The sequence below is a fragment of the Octopus bimaculoides genome, chromosome 3 (genome assembly GCF_046866305.1).
Source record: "Octopus bimaculoides isolate indiv1 chromosome 3, ASM4686630v1, whole genome shotgun sequence".
Lineage (NCBI taxonomy): Eukaryota > Metazoa > Mollusca > Cephalopoda > Octopoda > Octopodidae > Octopus > Octopus bimaculoides.
The window spans coordinates 77934378-77955341 of record NC_142930.1 but is presented as its reverse complement, the minus strand read 5'-3'; the positions used below and the strand labels follow the sequence as shown (position 1 = coordinate 77955341).

The 20964-nt window shown below is 37.4% G+C and overlaps 1 protein-coding gene across 3 annotated transcripts in view; it reads left to right on the top strand.

Annotated features, from left to right (window-relative positions):
- LOC106867515 (protein unc-45 homolog B) overlaps window positions 1–20964 on the top strand; it is a 135453-nt gene that overhangs the window by 11841 nt on the left and 102648 nt on the right. For 2 of the 3 annotated variants that reach the window (XM_089349256.1, XM_089349255.1), the window contains exons 2-3: window positions 16391–16595; window positions 19783–19958. In XM_089349256.1, the coding sequence (XP_089205382.1) occupies window positions 19926–19958 (33 nt within the window). In that variant the 5' untranslated portion in view covers window positions 16391–16595; window positions 19783–19925. Of the gene's footprint in view, window positions 1–3429; window positions 3562–16390; window positions 16596–19782; window positions 19959–20964 lie in introns of those variants that run through there. The other variant, XM_089349257.1, reaches the window with a different exon arrangement.

Below are 20964 nucleotides of genomic sequence, written 5' to 3'. Positions count from 1 at the left end.
TTTTTTTCTAAGTTGGATCTATCTGAAGTATACCTGCTGGTACAAGTTGAGCAGGAGTGTTCAAAACTATTAGCAATAAACACTCATAGAGGATTATATAAATTCAATAGACTTCCTTTTGGTATAGAGGTAGCACCAGGCATTTTCCAACAAGTCATGGACACTATGCTTGCAGGCTTGGATCTTGCAATAGCTTACCTGGATGACATACTCATTAAAGCAAATCCTGGGACCAACATGTACAGCATGTAAAATATGTGTTAGGAAAAATAAGGGATTATGGCTTTACTTTGAGTGAGAAGTGTGAATTCTTCTTACCTAAAACAAAATATTTAGGGTAAATCATTGACAAAAATGGATGTTGACCAGATCCGTTGAGGGCAAATGTGATTAACAATATGCCCCCTTCAGCAAATATATCTACCTGACAAGCTTTTTTGGGTGTGGCAAACTATTACTAAAATTATATACACCAATATGCATAAGGTAAGAACTCCATTAAAAAAGATGTAAAGTGGAGTTGGTCTGAAAGTTGTCAACAAAATTTTAAAAATATGAACATCTGATTTGCACATTTCGATCCTGCAATGGAGATAGTAGTAGCTTCAGACGCCTCTGAGCATGGTATTGGAGCAGTAATGCTGTATAAGTATAAAGATGGTAACATGAAGGTGGTGGTTCGTGCCCCATATTTGCTTACAGCTAAATCGAAGAGACTCTTGTGATTATTTTTACTGTACAAAAATTTCATAGATATTTACACAGTAAATTTTTGACTATAGACTGATCATCATCCGTTATTAATTATACATGGCTCAAAGAAAGGAATCCCTATCCATACTGCTAATCAGTTGCAACACTGGGATACTATATTACTAAACTATGATTTTAAGATGGAGAATAAACCATCTAAGAAAGTAGGACATGCTGATTGTCTATCATGACTGATTTAAAAAAATGCTGAACCATTTGAAGATACTGTGAGTGCTGCATTGCAAGCTGAAAATGAAATTAAAAATGTTTTGTGTAATGTCATACATGAACTGCCAGTTACATTACAAGACACAAAATTAAAAGTGGAAAATGATCAATTCATTAAAAAAATGAAAGAAATGCGGAGGACTAAAAGAGATAAAAATATACGTTTTTCTGAACGCAACACAAATTCAAACACATTCTCAATGTGTTGATGTACATACAAAGAGTTGTAGTGCCAGCCACTCTACAAACGATTACTGAAGGAATTTCACATTGGCCACCCGGGAATTTCGAGAATGAAATCGCTAATGCGAAGTTATGTATATTGACCAACAATGGACTGTGACATTGAAGAAATAGTGAAAGCATGCAGAGGTTGTGCCCTAGCTGCAAAAGCACCTACCACTAAATGGCAACCATGATCAAAAACAGATATTCCATGGTCAAAACTGCATGTTGATTATGCAGGCCCACTTAAGGGTTCGACAGTTTTCCAAAGTGGCCCGAAGTGCATAAGTGTAAAAAGCCGACACTTGCAGTTACAGTAAGTTTTTTACATGAATTATTTGCCAGATATAGTATTCCTGATACCATTGAATCTGATAATGGAACTCAATTGATTTCAGACAAGTTCAGAAAATTTTGTAAATGGTTTGTTATAGAACATGTGACCACTCTGCTGTACCATCCTAGGTCAAATGGACCAGCAGAGTGTTTTGTTGACACTTTCAAGAGAGCCTTAAAAGAGGCGAACAATGATGTAATGGAGGACCTTGCACTTCAACAATTTCTAAGAGTGTACCAAGTAACACCTAATCCAAATACCCCATCTGGAATGTTACCTGTGGAATTGATGTTTGCTAGAAAGATCAGATCCATCTTTGATAAGTTGATACCAAGTGAAAATAGAAAAAAAGGCAAACAACAAATATACTTCAGAATTCTTCAAGTTAGGTGATAAAGTTTTTTTTAACCCTATAGATATGGTAAAGATAGCTGGGAGGACAGTGTAATTATTAAACAAATTGGAAGAATGTTATTCCTGGTAAAAGGAAATAATGTCAAATACAAAAGAAATATTAACCAACTTAAAAAAAGATTCGTGGAAAAACAGTCATGAGAAATGAAATCCCCATGGAAATATTGTACATGTTTGAGGTACCAACATCCAAACAATTTGAAACTACACATTCTGGCACCAGAAAATGGAAAAGAACAGGAACACAGGAACTGAACCCTAAGTGTAAGAGATATTAAAACTCTGAGTGGAGTTTAATTCTCAAAAGGGGAGAAATTAGGGGAGACTAATTCTAAAAAGGGAAGATGTTGTGGAAGGATTCCGACCACCCCCAAGTGACTAAAAGTGAACTAACACATTGCTATAAAATAAAGAACTGCAAGCAGTTCACTGTGAGCCATTGGCAGAGTGTGTTTAACTTTATGTAATAGTAATTATAGTGCATCATGTAAATACTTCTTTCCCCCTGCTTCATTAAATTATTTATCCAACACCAGGATATAAAAGGCTATGACTATGATTTCACTTGATAAGTTTTCTCAAGCACAGCATTCCCTCCACAGTTAGAGATCAGCACTTCTTTACACAGCTGTCCTCATACACATCACATGACCATACCAGCACAGTCGTTTCTCTTGTGCATCATATCTGATGCCTCTTATGTCCAGTTTTTCTCTCAAGACATGCTTTGTAGTACATGCACTCTGACATCCAGTGAAGCATACTAGCTTCATTTCTTTCAAGCCTTTGCATGTCCTTGGCAGTCACAGCCCATATTTCACTGTTGTGGAGCATGGCTGTTCACACATAGGCATCATACAGTTTGTCTTTCATTCTGAGGGAAAGGCCTTTTGTTACCAACAGAGGTAGAAAATCTCTGAACTTTGCCCAGCCTATTTTTATTCTCACAGCTATGCTCTTGAAGCATCCTCCTCCATTTGCTGACTTGGTCACCTAGATAACAGAAGCTATCAACTACTTCTAAGTATCCCCCCTGGCATTTGGTGGAGTCCATTTTCTGTACATTTCTAGTGTTTATTGCACTCTCCATAACTTTCATCACCTGATCCAGCAATTTGAAAACTTTGTAATTATCTCTGTCTAAGATGTCACCTTTACTTTTGTAGCAATTGACTATGGTGCTGCTCCACTAGTCATTGGATATGACTCCTTCATGTATCAACTGATTAACTATACATATGACTAGACCATAACTCGCATCATCAGATATTTTAAGCATCTCAGTAGTGATTCTTGATGGGCCAGAGGCTTTCCCCATCTTCATATCCTTCATAGATTTGTCTCCCACCCTACTATTTATTTAGATTGTTGGTCCCTCTGTTGGATCCATGTTTGGCAGACTTGCCTTCTCCCATGATTTCTCTACATTTAGTAGTCTTTCACAGTGGCACTTCCAAGCCTCTATCTTTGCAGAGTCACTAACTGCAAGTGAACCATCATCAATGTGAACACACTCTTCTCCAGCATCATCACAATTTTCCCTGGCACACTGTCTTGCAAACTGAAACACTTCAAGCTGCTGGTCCTCATTCTGCAGAGCATTGGTAAACTTCTTCCTTTCTGCTTCACCTTTGGCTAAGTATACCTACTTCCTCGCTTCCCTTCTAGCTGTCTGATGTAGCTCCTTGCTACTGCCACACTTCCAGTCCTTTCAAACCTGTTTCTTTGCTTTAATGACCCTGTCAACTACATTGTTCCACCACCATGTCACCCTAGGTCTGAATGGGACTTTGCACCACCCACAAATTTGGTCTGTGTCTCTCACCAAGTTGTCTCATAAGAAATATATTCTTTTATTCTTTTGTTTCAGTCATTTGACTGTGGTCATGCTGGAGCACTGCCTTTTGTTAAGCAAATCGACCCCAGGACTTATTCTTTTGTAAGCCTAGTACTTATTCTATCGGGCTCTCTTGCCAAACCGCTAACTGGCGGGGACGTAAACACACCAGCATCGGTTGTCAAGTGATGTTGGGGGGACAAACACAGACACACAAACATATACATATACATATATATAAATATATATATATATATTGAAATGGAAATCGAAATGAAATCGAAATTGAACCATATTCGATGACTGGCACCTGTGCCAATGGAGCACTAACAGCACCATCCGAGCATGTTCATTGCCAGAGCAGCTGTCTGGCTTCCATACTAGTGGCCCGTAAATAGCACCATTTGAGCATAATCGTTACCAGCGTCACCTTCTAGCACTTGTGCTGGTGGCACGTAAGAAAATCATTCGAGCGAGGTTGTTGCCAGTGCTGCTGGACTGGTTCCCATGCAGGTGGCATGTAAAAAAAAACATTTTGAGCAAGGCCGTTGCCAGTACTGTGTGACTGGCCCTCATGCCGGTGGCACGTAAAAGCACCCACTACACTCTCGGAGTGGTTGGCGTTAGGAAGGGCATCCAGCTGTAGAAACTCTACCAGATCAGATTGGAGCCTGGTGCAGCCTTCTGGCTTGCCAGTCCTCAGTCAAATGGTCCAACCCATGCTAGCATGGAAAGCGAACGTTAAACGATGATGATGATGATACGACAGGCTTCTTTCAGTTTCTGTCTACCAAATCCACTCACAAAGCTTTGGTCGGCCCGTGGCTATAGTAGAGGACACTTGCCCAAGGTGCCACGCAGTAGGACTGAACCCAGAACCATGTGGTTGGTAAGCAAGCTACTTACTACACAGCCACTCCTGCGCCTACTTGCCACACAGCCACTCCTGCGCCTGCTTACCACACAGCCACTCCTATATATATTTTTAATAAGTTTGAAGATGTAGAGATTCACTTCCCACCCAATTTAAATTGCAGAACATATATGATAGTATAAGTTTGTATTTTGAGTATAGAAAAAAGGGTTAGCCCCCAAGGACATTCATGCTGATGTGGTTCCTACATTAGGGTCTGATGCTCTAGCTTTATCAACTGTGCAAAAGTGGGTAGCTGAATTCAAGAGGGGTAGGGAGAGTCTTGAAAATGACCCAAGGTGTAGACGTTCTGCCACAGCCTCCACCCAAGGAAATATCGACCGTGTTCACCACATGGTGATGGATGACAGATGTTTAAATATTAATCAGATAGCTAATGCCGTAGGTGTCTCCTGTGAATGAGTTGAGAACATTCTGCATAACGAACTTGGCATGTTGAAGGTTTCTGGTCGGTGGGTGCTATGACTTTTGATGCTTGATCAGTTGCAGGTGAAATTGGCACCTTTTGAAGCAAATCCAGCTGGTTTTCTTGAATATTTCCTCACCCAAGATGAATCTTGGGCTCACCACTTCGAGCCAGAGACCAAACGGCAGTCCATGCAGTGGAAATACCTGTCTTCTCCCCCACCAAAGAAAGCCAAGGTGGTGTCATTGGCAGGGAAGGTGATGGGCTCTGTCTTTGAGATGCAAAGAGCATTGTGTTCATTGACTACCTTCAGAAGGGCTATACTATCAATGGAGAATACTATGCCAACTTGCTGAGGCAGCTGTAAAAGGCAATCCAGTCAAAACGGCCCTGGAAAACTGATGAAGGGGTTCCTACTTCACCAGGACAATGCTCCTTCACACAAATCTGTGGTTACAATGGCTGCTGTGCATGACTGTGGCTTCGAACTGATTGATCACCATCCATATTCTCCAGATTTGGCACCATGTGACTATTTTCTGTTCTCCAACATGAAAAAACACATGGATGGGAAGCAGTATCAGACTGATGACGAGGTCATATCTGCTGCTGAGAACTTTTTTGAGGGTTAGGGTGAGAGTTTCTATACCATGGGAATCCAAGTGCTGCAACACCGATAGAAGAAGTGTATGGACCGCAGGGGAGACTATGTCGAAAAATAAAACATTTGGACATGTTCAACCATTGCATTGTGGTCAGCCTATGAACTTTTCTTCCCATCCTCATATGTTTGATTTGTAAATTAAGTTATACTTATATTATATTTATATCATTGTTCAGTTTAATTTTTATTTATTAAATTTTCTAAAATATACTTAGGTTAATTCCAACAAGTTAAAATCTTCACTCTTCCTGAGTTAATTAGATATTATTTATTTTATGCTTATTATATATTATGCTTGTATTTCTAATGTTTAGTTTTATTATTTATTTATTAAATTTTCTAAAAACATACTTTGAGTAGTGACAACAAGCTAGAATGTTTTCTTTCTTAGAGTTAATCAATCTATGTTTAGATTTTATTATTTGAAAAATTTCTTCTGTACATAATAATTTACATCTACTATCTGAAATTTGATAAGCTCTGGCATGGCTTATAACCTCCCATTTAATCTTATAATGTTTCCCATTATCTTTTAACATCCATATAAATGTACTGAGACTAGTATTATTGACTTTATGCTTATTTCTAAAACAACTCTCACGGTTTGCAATTCTTCATTTGAATTGAGTTTCGGTTGAACCTATGTAATGGTATTCCTTCCCTTCAAATTCAACTACACACCTATATACCAGGTTATCTTGTTTATAATTTGCTTTAATCCTGCAATCACAATTTTTATTAACATCATTATTTATACAATTCTTACATTTATTATTACCTCTGCCTTAGTGAAGGCGGCAGTATTGTTTTCAGTCGTGTTTGTTTGTTTGTTTGCCTGTGGACAAGGTATCTCAAGAACTGCAGGATGGATTCGGATGAAACTTTCAGGGATGTTTGGCCTCATGACTGGCATGAACTGATTAGATTTTGGGATCGATCCGGTACCGGACAAGGATTCTGGATTATTTTTCTGTTTTTTTTACTTAATTTTTGAGAGCGGTTGGGTTCATTTTTAATACTCTCATTTGTGAGAGCAGTCAAATTTATTTCAGATATTCTCATTTTAAAAATCATTTTTGGCTAATCATTGAGAGGACATTGGTGTTACCTTGGTGGAGGTTTGCACTCTCTGTGTGCTCTTGTTTCTATTATTTTCATTTTCATCATTAATATTATTATTCATATTATTTGGGTTAGAAAGGGAGTCAGTGTGCATTATTTCCTTTCTATTATTATGAATTACCTTAACATCATTGTTACTTAAATTTTTATTGTTATAACAAATATCTAATTTTCGATTATTAATTGAGGATATCATCCAAAAAGATTCTTTGATAAGAAATGACCAACTTTTATAGATTTAAAATTAATAATTTCACTATACCTATCATCCTTGTTTAAATGTTTATGAATTAATCAATAAATGGATTTAATTATGTTGCTTTTGATTTGACTTGCAAAGAAGATAATAAACCACAAAGCATTGGTTTTACTTGGACAACTATAATCTATATTAAATTTATAAGAATTTATGCAAGGAGTATATCTTTTTTTATTAATATTATATTTATAATTATAAGTATTATCATTAATGTTATTAATTTTTGTTTTACTAGATATTTTATTTTCATATTTATTATTATCATATTTAGTATCAGGTTTCATGAGTGTACAATCAACTTTAGTATTTATTTTTACAATCTTTTTATTATTATTCATATTTTTAAAACTTTGGCCTTTTATCATAGGATTTATATAATCATTTTTTATTTTTCTATCCATGCTTTCTCTATTTTATTATTATCTGTAGTTTCAGTCCATTTGTTATATATTACATTTGGGTTACTCCTTATTTTATCTTCACTATTTTCATTAAGTATGTATTCATTGGGCCTATAATATTTTATTTTATGCTTATATCCTGCTTTTTCAAGTGCATTATTACAGAAATTAGCATTTTTATAGAAGATCTCTTCATTATATGACAGATAAGTTAGTCCCTTTTCTATGTTTCTAATTAATGTGTTTTTTATTGATTTTGGATGATTACTTATGTTACTAATATATTTTAGATTCATATTAGGCTTATGATATGGTTCATATCTACCAGTTGCAAGATTAAAGTTAATATCTAAAGAATTGACTGAGTTATTTTCTTTTTCAATAGAGATAGAAAGACCGTAATTTTTAAAGAATTTATGCAATTTTTAAATTTTATATAGTTCCAATTTCCTGGGTTTTTAATTAGAAACAGTGCATCATCCCTAAATAATCCGCCCATAATTTCAAGAAATTCATTATTTAAGTTATATAGAATGTACATGCCTTCTAGTTCCATTATCTGGGCAGAATCTGAGAATCCCATGGTTATGTCAAATGAATTATAGGAATCCTTTCTACCCCAATCTTCATTATCAAACTTAATTACTGATTTTCTACCTGTTAAAATAACATTAATTTCTTTCATGTCTAAGTGTAATTTTTAGCGAAAATAAGAGCCTTATTTAGTATTATAGCATTAATAGAGGAATAATAGTTGTCAATATCCACTTGTAAAAATTAAAATTTATATTTGTTAACAATACTGTTGAACCAGCCTATTGCTTCTTGGGTGCTTGCCCAAAGTTATAATTTAATCTTTTTCTTACATATAGGTATGTATTTATCTAAGATATTTTTTACTTAATATACCTATGTCAGATTTTCTGGGGCATATTAGTCTAACTTTAGGGTTAGTTTAGAAACTTTCTTTATGGTCCTTCAAAGTGATTTGAGGTCTTTTAGGAATAAATGGTTCAGTCTTATCATCAATTCTATATTCCGACATTATTTTCTTAGATTCCAAGTTAATCAATCTTATTAATACAGTCCTATTTACTACTTTATAGTTCTTTGTAATTTCATTCATAAGAAGTTCATGGTACTTATCAATGTTTAAATTGTAGAGATTTCCCGTCTTATCTGAGTTGTACTATAATTCCAATTTTTCATTTGAGTTCCAGGATTTAAGATTTAAGTTTCCTTAAATGTAAATTCCTTCTAAGTGAATATTTCTGAAACTTAATGGTTTTTACTATAATCCACAGTTCATCTTCAAATGATTCAAGATGATGATTAGGTGGCAGGAATTTCCTAGTTTTAAAATTTTTCCTTTGTTGTTCTGTCTTCTTGTCTGTAGTTGTCATTTTATTATCCAACTTCCTGTGAAAGTGAAAGGCTTTCCATCTGAGTCTATGGATCAATTCTGTAGTTTTTGTAATTAGATCTTTTATGTACTCGTTCTTAGGTGGAATTGGTATGTCCTTTAAAGATACAACCATTTCTATCTTCTCCATTTTCCCAGTGTAATCTTATTTATTACGTATGTAATAAATTAGTTTTATTATTATTCACTATGAGGACATTTAAACCTGTTATAGGGATAGTTTTATCCAAAATACCCTGGTTTAATACACACACATACACACACACAGCGAGCTAGCAGAAACATTAGCACACTGGGTGAAATGCTTAGTGGTATTTCGTCTGTCACTACATTCTGAGTTCAAATTCCGCCAAGGTCGATTTTGCCTTTCATGCTTTTGGGGTCGATTAAATAAGTACCAGTTACGCACTGGGGTCGACAGAATTGACTTAATCCGTTTGTCTGTCCTTGTGGGCCCACAGGCATATGGCTTTCGTTGACATGGAGAAAGCCTTTGACAGGGTCCCCTGATCCCTTATCTGGTGGTCAATGAGGAAACTAGGGATAGAAGAATGGCTAGTGAGAGCTGTACGAGCCATGTACAGAGACGCTGTCAGTAAGGTGAGGGTTGGCAATGAGTACAGTGAAGAATTCCGGGTAGAGGTAGGGGTCCACCAAGGTTCTGTCCTCAGCCCCCTCCTATTTATCATAGTCCTCCGGGTGATAACAGAGGAATTCAAGACAGGATGCTTCTGGGAGCTCCTCTATGCTGATGACCTTCCACTAATTGCCGAGTCACTATCAGAACTAGAAGAGAAGTTTCAGGTGTGGAAGCAGGGACTAGAATTGAAGGGCCTTAGTCAACTTAGCTAAAACCAAAGTCCTAATAAGTAGGAAGGTAGACAAAACACAGACCCCTTCAGGTAGATGGCCCTGCTCGATCTGTAGAAAAGGCATAGGTAGAAACTCTATAAGATGTACCCAGTGCAAGCTATGGACACATAAGAGGTGCAGCAATATCAAAGGCAGGTTAACTAAGAAGTTAGTTCTTGTATGCGGCAGATTTTCAGGTGCAATAAACACTGAAAATGTGCAGAAAACAACTTCTGTCACATTCCAGGGAGAAAAACTGGACGTAGTTGATAGCTTCCGCTATCTGGGTTACCAAATTAATAGTGGGGGAGGGTGCGCTGAAAGTGTAGCTTCTAGAATAAGAATAGCCTGGGCAAAGTTTAGAGAGCTCTTACCTCTGCTGGCGACAAAGGGCCTCTCTCTCAGAGTAAAAGCAGACTGTATGACACATGTGTACGAACAGCCATGCTACATGGCAGTGAAACATGGGCCGTGACTGCTGAGGGCATGTGTAAGCTCACAAGGAATGAAGCCAGTATGATCCGATGGATGAGTAATGTCACTGTGCATATCTGACAGAGTGTAAATATCTTGAGGGAAAAGTGGAACCTAAGAAGCATCAGTTGTGGTGTGCAAGAGAGTCAATTGGGCTGGTATGGAGATGTGGCGAGAATGGATGAGGATAGCTGTGTGAAAAAGTGCCACACCCTAGCAGTTGAGAGAATCCTTGGAAGAGGCAGGCCCAGGAAGACCTGGGATGAGGTGGTGAAACACAACCTTCGAACGTTAGGCCTCACCAAGGCAATGACTTGTGACTGAGACCTTTGGAAATATGCTGTGCGTGAGAAGACCCAGCAAGCCAAGTGAGACCAAAATCCAAGGCCTCTTCCAGGGATGTAGCCAGCCCACTTACGCGTATCATTGGACACTAAACTCTGCTTGCGAAGACCTGTTGAGGCAAGGGAAATCGAAATTGAACTAAATCTGTAGACTGGCACCTATGCCAACATCTCTTTCATTGAACACTAAACTCGGTTTGCGAAGACCTGTTGGGGCAAGCGAAAGCGAAATTGTGATGGCATCTGTACCAGTGGAGCACTAAGAGCACCGTCCAAGTGTGATCGTTGCCAAAGCAGCTGTCTGGCGTCCATGCTGGTGGCACGTAAATAGCACCATTTGAGCGTGATCGTTACCAACGTCACCATCCTGGCACTTGTGCCGATGGCATGTGTAAAGACATTTGAGCGAGATCATGCCAGTGCTGCTGGATTGGCTCCTGTGCAGGTGGCATGTAAAATACACCATTTTGAGCGTGGCCGTTGCCAGTACCACCTGATTGGCCTTCGTGCCGGTGGCACGTAAAAGCACCCACTACACTCTCGGAGTAGTTGGCGTTAGGAAGGGCATCCAGCTGTAGAAACTCTGCCAAATCAGATTGGAGCCTGGTGTAGCCACCTGGTTCACCAGTCCTCAGTCAAATCGTTCAACCCATGCTAGCATGGAAAGCGGACGTTAAACAATGAGGATGATGATGATGATAATATATATAATTACAAATTTGGGATTATACCAATAGGACCACAAATTCAATTTCAGGACAACCTTATATTCTGGAGTACATATAGAAAATTATATCCAAAATATTAATCTAATAATATAATCATTTAAATCCTACTATATCGTACAATAAAATAAAGTACATTAGAATTAATTAAAAATTATATAAGCACATTAAAAAATATAAATATACCTTACCTGTTATTAGTCTGTGGGGAAAGAAGATAATATTAATCAATGCTACACATGTTTAACCTCTAATAATACATGCTATATGTGTTTAACCTTTAATAATAATAAGAATAAAAAAGAATATATAGGAATTTCCCACCATTATCAATCCTTTAAAAATCCCAAATTAAGTAATTCAACAGGTCTAAGTAAATATATATGGGAATTGAAATCTGAAGAAATAGAATACACCCTGAATTGGAATATCATTAGTAGAGCATAATTAATAGAATAGGTAATAAAATGTGCTTGTTATGCACTACTGAGTTTATGAAAATACTCCAGTCGAAAGAAGTATTACTGAACAGTACAGAAGAGAAGGGAATAAAATGCCGACACAAAAATAGCTTTACGTATAATAAAATGAAAAATATATCAAAAGATACCCCCTTCCCTCAGTATGTAATCTTAAACAATTACGAGGAAGAGAGTTAAATGTAGTTTTAATAGAACAATATAATAGTATTAGATACGGATATACCTAAAACCAAGAATAAATGTAAAGAATATTACCTTAAAAAGGATTAGACAGGCCACATATTAAATAAAATAAATCTCTAAATCTGTAATACTAGAAAAAATCCAATTATACCTAAAGATAAGTATCTTATTATCTCTCCTTGAATTCAACCTCTCAAATGATATTAGTCTTAAAGAATTTTTGTTAGAGTAGTGTTTTTTATTCCCATAATACTTAGTGCAGGACAGAAGGTGCAACCATTTGCACAGGTTAAAGAAGGAGTAAACATGCAGATAAGTACATGGTAAATAGTTTCATTTACTAGTTTATTCAATAAATTTATAACATATATAGAGCTTTTTTCCAGATGTTTTGAAAATGGCCGGGTCCAGGTACCCAGTGATACTTGAGGGACGCCCCCTCCCAAGTGTCACCAATGCCTGGAGCCTGGTCACATCAGAAAAAACTGCCTCCAGGGCCGTGGGAAGGCCCTAGAGCAGGTGATGGGAAATGTGCCCGCTGCCCCACCATTGGAGGGAGGGACGGAGAAAGTCGTGGAGGCGGAAGCCTCCATGAAAACAAAAAGAAGGGTGAGCAACGACAGTTGCTCACCAGTAAAAGTACAGTCTGCGGGAGAAGAGGAGGACCCCTCGGGTGTGCTGGTGGAGGCCCCAACTCCCGCAGAGGAAAAAAGAAAGAGAAAGAAAAAAAAGCGGGAGACGAGCGGTGGTAGTTACTGTGATGCTGACTGAACCCGAGGCTCTTCTGGTGGGAAGTGTGCCACCGGAAATAGAGACTCTGTCACTGGGAATTGTGCCACTGACAGAGAAGTATGAGGACCTTCCTGACATTGAGGAACCAGAGCTCATTATCTGTTACGTCAGGGAAGGGCTTGTAGAAATGTTTTTGAATGAATTTTTGGACCGTCCAAGGTTCGACTCAGTCCTTATGGATCACCCATGTTGGCCTCCGCAGGTGATTGCGGAGGTCATAAGTGAAAATGAGAAAAACGAAATTGAGAAGATATGTTATAAGGAGGAATTTGCCTTCGTGGGTCCGGGCCTGCCAATACAGGCTTTCCTGCAGGCAGCAGGAAACTTGCTTGGGGGCCTGACGTGGAGGATTGAAGTAACCAGGAATGGTGAAAGTTGTAAATTGTGATTATGTGATTTGTAATGAACAATGTTTTTGAGGGATTATCGGTTGGCGGGCACCGGTGCCGCTCCCATTTTTATTTCATCCTTTTTGTTATCACCCTCATCTCATTAATGTCTGTGTCCAGCCCACAGCTACTTTATGTTTAACTGTCCTTGTCTGTCCCCTCTTTGTAAGACCTTAATGGCTAATTCATATGAAATAAAGTAGCTTGCTTACAAACCACATGGTTCCGGGTTCAGTCCCACTGTGAGGCACCTTAGGCAAGTGTTTTCTACTATAGCCTCGGTGCCGACCAAAGCCTTGTGAGTGGATTTGGTAGATGGAAACTGAAAGAAGCCCATCATATATATGTACATATATATGTATGTGTGTGTATATGTTTGTATGTCTGTGTTTATCCCCCCAACATCGCTTGACAACCGATGCTGGTGTGTTTACGTCCCCGTAACTTAGTGGTTTGGCAAAAAAGACCGATAGAATAAGCACTAGGCTTACAAAAGAATAAGTCCTGGGGTTGATTTGCTCGACTAAGGCGATGCTCCAGCATGGCCACAGTCAAATGACTGAAACAAGTAAAAGAGAGTAATCTATCAAAAATAATTTAGTAATAATTTGTTTAATTCACATAACTATTCCATTAGTATGTGTATCATAATGTGAATTACCTTTGCTTATAATTATTTTGGTTTCATACTTTCGCTGTTATAGAGATTTGACTTCATCACAAATCCAGTTTTTTTTATTATCATGGTAATTTGCATGCTGTATTCATTATAATACTCTTCATACCAAAGAGTATTATAATGAATTTATTCGAAGTTAAAGATCATATTTTGTACATTTTCAAAGAATGTAGAGGGCTGATAAATTGTTGATGCAGAGCTTCATCTTTCAGGAGATAGAGCAGTGACACTAAAGGGGTTTCCATAGGAAATACATGACTCTGGCAGCCAGACATCTGCAGTTGATCTCCAGGGTCAGGTCTCCATTGTTGGTGACTGTAGAACCCAAGTAGATGAAGGACGTTGGGACCAATATGGAGAGGGGAAGGGTCTGAGCCATCTCCAACATGCATCAGCTTCATCGTCATCCAACTCACCTGAAGGCCAAGCTTTGCTGATTTTTTTATATATGTGGTCATTGCATCCTTGAGCTGGTCAATCGAGTTGATGAATAGGGTTATATCTTCAGCATACTCCAGGTCAGTCAGGTAACACCAGAAACTTGCTCACAGACCTTGGTCATCAGGTAATCAATGACGCAGTTGAAGAGGTTGGGAGCAGCCATGCAGCATTGTCTGAAACCATTGTTGGTGGGAAACCAGTCAGTGTCCTTTCCATTCACCCACATGTAGCTCTTGGCACTGCTATAGATCCATTGAAACAGGGCGGTGATTTTGGGAGGTGTACATACAAGCTTGAGTATTTTCCAGAGGGATGTGTGGTGGACCATGTCAAAAGCTGCCTTGAGGTAGATGAAGGTGGTGTAGAGGTGGCGATCTTTGTGGAACTCCTAAGATCTTTATGGTTGGCAATAGATTGATTCAACATGAATCCAGCTAGTGGGTAGTGTCTGCTTTTAATGGTAGGAAGAGCATGGCTGAAGAGGATCCTGGGGAAGAGCTTGCCCAGGATGGAGAGGAGGGTGATGCCCCCATGGTTGTTGCAGACAAGTTTGTTACCCTTCCACTTTCAGAAGGAGAGGATGATACCCTGGATCCAGTCATTTGGGAGTCACTCTGACACCCATACATAGTTGATGGTGTGATTGAGCCACTGGATCATATTTTCTCTGCCGGCTTGTGATAACAGTGCAGATTCCAGAGGCTTCACAGTTGTTGAGCTTCTTCAGAGCAGCACTGACTTCATCAGGAGTGACAGGATTGTGTTTGCAAGTGTCACTGGTTGCAGCTGCGTTTGCAGTGATGGTTAGGCTGGGATTGATTAAGACAGGTGGGTGATAAAGAAGAAAGCTAAAGTACTCCTTCCAGTGTTCGAGTCACGTGGTTTCCATGGTGATGACGTTGTCATTGGTATCCTTCACCAGGGCTGTCTTGAACTGAGGACTGGCCCAGGCTCTGTGGAGCATGTTGAATACTTGACTGACATTGTTCCTTGCTGCTGCTTCCAGATGCTCGGCTTCTTCCACCCAGAACTTCTCCAGGTCATCTGAAATGGTATTGCATATTCTGTTGAGTCAGTGGTTCTCATTCATGTCACCATGCAGGTGAGCCTTGCAGCGGCAGTTGATTATCTCTGGCATCTGCAGTGAGATCCAGGGTTGCTTTTGGAGCTGGCTGTAGTAGTCATCTGTAACTGTGTTCTCTGCGATGTCTGTAGGGGCATAGGCAATGATGATAGTCATCTTCCTATGCCAGTGGAGAAAATGAGCAGATAGCAAATGGTTACTCACTAGGTTCTAGCCAATGAATGACTTGCAGATTTGCTTGAGCATGGCCAGTTCCATGCTGCAAGAGCCTGTCCAGTCCTTGGAGCCGCTCCCGATGATGCACTGCCATGTCTCAAAGGGTTCTGCCAGGATGATGATGTAGTAGGATAGCTCTCAAGACAGCAGAGCCTTGGGGTGAAGGAGCAACAGGATATTCCACATAGTAACACAAATTTTATAGCGTAAATTGATTTCTTGTTGGTCAGGGGTATGCAGGGATCTATTCTGATGTTGGACAGTCTGGTTTCTTCTGGCAAGTGTTGTAACAGGTTGAGGGTTCTTCTGGATGGGTTGTTGGTCCTCTGTAGAATATCTGGGTGATGGGGCTGCCATCTTGGCAACAGCCCACCTAGGGTGGCATGGCCAAGAGGAAAGCTCTGGATGATAACGTTCTCTTGGATCTACAACACATTCATGCTCTCTTGCCACGACAAGGCCAGATCTAAGAGGGGGATTAGAATAAACAGCTAAACAAATTACTAGATTGTATGTTTCTTTCATGAGAGCTGATTAATGATGATAACAATGACTAATTTTGAGACTTTTGAAAGTAAAGTTGTTGAAAAAATTATGTAATTCATAAAATTCAGAAATTTATTTCTTATACTATTTGGTTAACTGGAATTTTGTTTTGGACTTTAGTTTCTGTAAATAGCAAAGCAACCATCTCTGTAATTAATTGTGTCATTATCTGTTTTTCAGGAGATTAGTGAAGCTACTGTTTTAAAAGAGAAAGGTAACACTTTATTTAAAAATGGCCTGTATGAAGAAGCTGTCAATGCCTATACAGAAGCTTTGAATATCAGGGATGTTCCTACTGAAGAGAAAATAGCATGCCTTAAAAACCGAAGTGCTTGTTATCTTAAAACAAAACAGTATCTGTTTGCTGTTTCAGATGCTACTGAAGGTTAGTAAATATGTCTAGTATTTACTAACAATAGGTTTACTTGTTTAATGTTTAGTTTCTCTTGTTTAATTTTATGATTAATATTTCTTCATTGAGCAGCATGAATAACTCCAAGAATATTTGTTTGATATAAAAATCATCCATATTAGATGTTAACAATGTTCTACATTATAAGCCGGATGATATTAAATGAATTTAGATTTTGATATAACTCCAGTTTACATTATTTACGTTATTTACATTCAACGGATATTTGTCCTCATCTTCTTTGTTGTTAACACAACATTTCGCCTGATATACCCTCTAGCCTTCTTCAGGTGTCTTGGGGAAATTTTGAACCTGGGTTCTCATTCCTAAGGAATTTTTAGATATTATTATTATTATTATTATTCAGTAGTTTTATTTTTATAACGTGCTTTCACTTCACTACCGAGCGCAGCTCTGTGCGCCTTGGGTATGTGCTGTGGTTTGCTGTGGTGCTCTTATGTTTACTGTATTGAAAGTGTTTTGCGTAGGATGTGTGCAGTACCCAGTAGTGCAATTTTCTGTATGTTATATATATTTGTAAGTCCTGCTATTTTTGTTATGTATTTGTCTGAATATTTTTTTATTATACCTAAGGCACCTACTATGATAGGAATTGTTTCTGTTTTTAGATTCCACATTCAAGTTATCTCTATTTCCAGGTCTTTGTATTTTGAAAGTTTTTCCATTTCTTTTAGAGAAACGTTGTCATCTGCTGGTATTGTTATTATTGTTATTATTATTATTATTCAGGTCACTGCTTGGAATCGAACTCGGAATCTTGGGGTTAGTAGCCCGCGCTCTTAACCACTACTCCATATGCCTGTGGGCCCAGTGACCTGAATAATAATAATAATAATAATAATAATAATAATAATAATAATAATAATAGCAACGGACCATGATAAAACGATGGCAAGAAAAGCCCCTACATGGTAAATACTGGGCTAAACTAAATGCGAAAGAAATAGACAGAGAAAAATCCCAGCAATGGCTGAGAAGCTCAGGACTCAAAGCAGAGACTGAAGGATTTTTAATTGCTGCACAAGACCAAAGCCTCCCCACCAGAAATTACCAAAAACACATAATGAAAAGAAATATAACAAGTAACTGTAGAATATGTGGAGATCGACAAGAAACAATAAATCATATTATCTCTGGCTGCCCAGTCCTGGCTAAGAAGGAATATATTCACAGACACGACAGAGCTGGGACCTATATACACTGGAAGCTATGCCAACATTATGGAATAGCAACAGAAAAAAGATGGTATAAACACACGCCAGAAAAGGTCACAGAAAACGAGAAAGCAACCATACTCTGGGATATGCCAATACACACAGATAGAGAAATTAAGGCAAATAGACCAGATATAGTTGTCAAAGATCATGAAGGAAAAAAATGCCTTCTAATTGATGTTTCAATACCAGCAGATGACAACGTTTCTCTAAAAGAAATGGAAAAACTTTCAAAATACAAAGACCTGGAAATAGAGATAACTCGAATGTGGAATCTAAAAACAGAAACAATTCCTATCATAGTAGGTGCCTTAGGTATAATAAAAAAATATTCAGACAAATACATAACAAAAACACCAGGACTTACAAATATATATAACATACAGAAAATTGCACTACTGGGTACTGCACACATTCTACGCAAAACACTTTCAATACAGTAAACATAAGAGCACCACAGCAAACCACAGCACATACCCAAGGCGCACAGAGCTGCGCTCGGTAGTGAAGTGAAAGCACGCTATAAAAATAAAACTACTGAATAATAATAATAATATCTAAAAATTCCTTAGGAATGAGAACCCAGGTTCAAAATTTCCCCAAGACACCTGAAGAAGGTTGGAGGGTATATCAGGCGAAACGTGTTAACAACAAACAAGGTGAGGACAAATATCCGTCGAATATGAATAATGTACATAATTCCTCATCTCTTAAATATAGAACTGTAACTCCAGTTTAGTTTATTCCATTTAGTACTTGAGCAAAAATTTGGGAGTGACTCATAGATTCTTTACACTGGTCATGTAATGCTTTTATTTTATCTGGTTTAGTGAATCAGATAGGTGCTACTCTTGTTTGTTTGACAAAATAAGGTAAATGTTAATTCGTGTCAGATATCAAGCATGAAATCATGTTTTACTTAAGAAAGTTAAAAAAAAAAGCAGTCTCCTTAACCACTTTGTTAGTTGACACTAGATAAATCTTTGTAGCTGCTTTATGTAGTAACTTTTGCGAACGTATCAAACATTTGTATGATTACTGACCATGTGTCAGTAACTTTGAAAATTTTTTTTGTTTGTAATTCATAGACCTTATCATTCATAAGTTCTTCTATTTTTTATATAAATTTCAGCTTCCTGATAAATATAAATAGGTTGTAGTGAGAGTTTGATTCAAGACCTCACATGTTCAGTTTTCAGTTAAAATCACATTCAGGTCAGGTGATGTTCCTTGATTACCAATCAATGAGTTTGAAGAAACATCATGCCATATCATAGAACATTCAATCATGTTCTATGATCTTTTCCTGTACAAAAGAGGTTATAAAAGCAAAATTGCGCCAAGATCAACTGCAGAGGTTGAGAGTTACTGGCGAACATACATCCTCACCAGTTACCAAAAGCCAATAACAGAGCAAGGTACAGCAGAAGCAGTGTCAAGTTTTCCTTTGAATTTTAATCTGGGTATAGAGGACTTCCTAAATAATGGCAAACCAACTTTTTCCTGCCTCTCCAGCAACACTGATCTTTTCTGTTCATGATTTAAATACATCTAAGTTCGTTTTCTAATAACCTACATAACACTATTGGCAACTATTAGAAAAAGATTCATATGCAATGTAAATATTTTAATTTCCTAAATAACAAATAAATTAATTTCAAATATGTGCTCATTGAGGTTTGTTATTGGAACAACATGTGACTGCTTAACACCAACTCAACAATCCATACACCAACAACACCTTGAGTGTGATTATTTTGAACATATAATTGATATTTTAGGTTTTTCTGCTATGTTTAATTTAGTTATTTTAACACTTGAATGTCTTTCTCAATGATAGACATCCTGTTGTCTAAATCATTCCTTACAGTACATAAATGTTTGTTTGGTTTTATATTAACATTTTTCTTTCTGTTTTCTTGTAGCTCTAAAAGAAAATCCTCATGATACAAAAGCTTTGTATCGGCGTTGCCAAGGATACCAAGAGTTGGGACAAATTGAAGATGCTTATAAAGATGCTACACAATTAATTAAAATAGATCCAAAAAATCAGGCTGTCCAGACAATTATGCAAAAACTTGTGACTCCAATGCAGGAAAAAGTTAGCTTTGTTTTTATTAATTTGTATCAAGCTAGTGAGGTGTTTTTGATATGCTCTTGTTTCTGTGCCTACATGGAATAGATATTTATATCACCAGTTACTTTTTATATCATATTGTTCTTGATAATTTCTTTTGACGTAACTGTTTCTGTTTGGGTAATCTTTTAGAGGTGAAAGGGTATCTTTGTATGATGTATAATAGAAAACATCCGGTCCACAGTAAAATTTGTCACTTATTCAGAAGATTATAGAAACCAACCAGATTTAAGTGCTGTGGATTTCTGTGTTTCTTGCAGTGATTTATTTTTAACTTTTAATTTAAATCTTTTGCATATTTCATGTAATTGTTTGTCTGTCATAGGATAATAATGTTTTTTTTTTTTAACCAAACATTCTCCAAATATGAATTTGTTTTGCAAGATACCTGATGTGAAATCATATATAGAAACAGATATTGTTATATTTGGGGATGGTCATATTTTTGTCAATAAAACTTACTATATACTTGGTCTTCACTTCAGCTTTATTATTATCATTTAGTGTCCTTTGTCTAAGCTCTTTTGTCACACATCCTGTGACCTCTTCAACAATTCTTTATCCCATGTGTCTCCTCTTGTTCTCTTTAGTCCAATAATAATAATAATAATAATAATAATAATAATAACTGAAGTGAAGACCAAGCATGTAGTGTGTTTTTTTTGGCAAAAATATGACCATCCCCAAATATAACAATATTCTTCAAATATTTTTCTGTTTAGGAGGTGACTGAAACTGTTAAGCAGAGCTTGATTCCCTGAATTCTAGCATTACAACTCATTGTGGTTAACTCATCTCTTCATTCTTCCAAGGTTGATAAACTAAGTTTTTCACTGGTCTTTAGTTATGTAGTGTAGGTATTAGGGTTGTTAAATAATTACTGATGAATATCAACATATGGTGGACTGTGTATTTCATTCATAATAACCACACTAATAGTTTCATGTAATATCATAAGTCACTCTTTCTG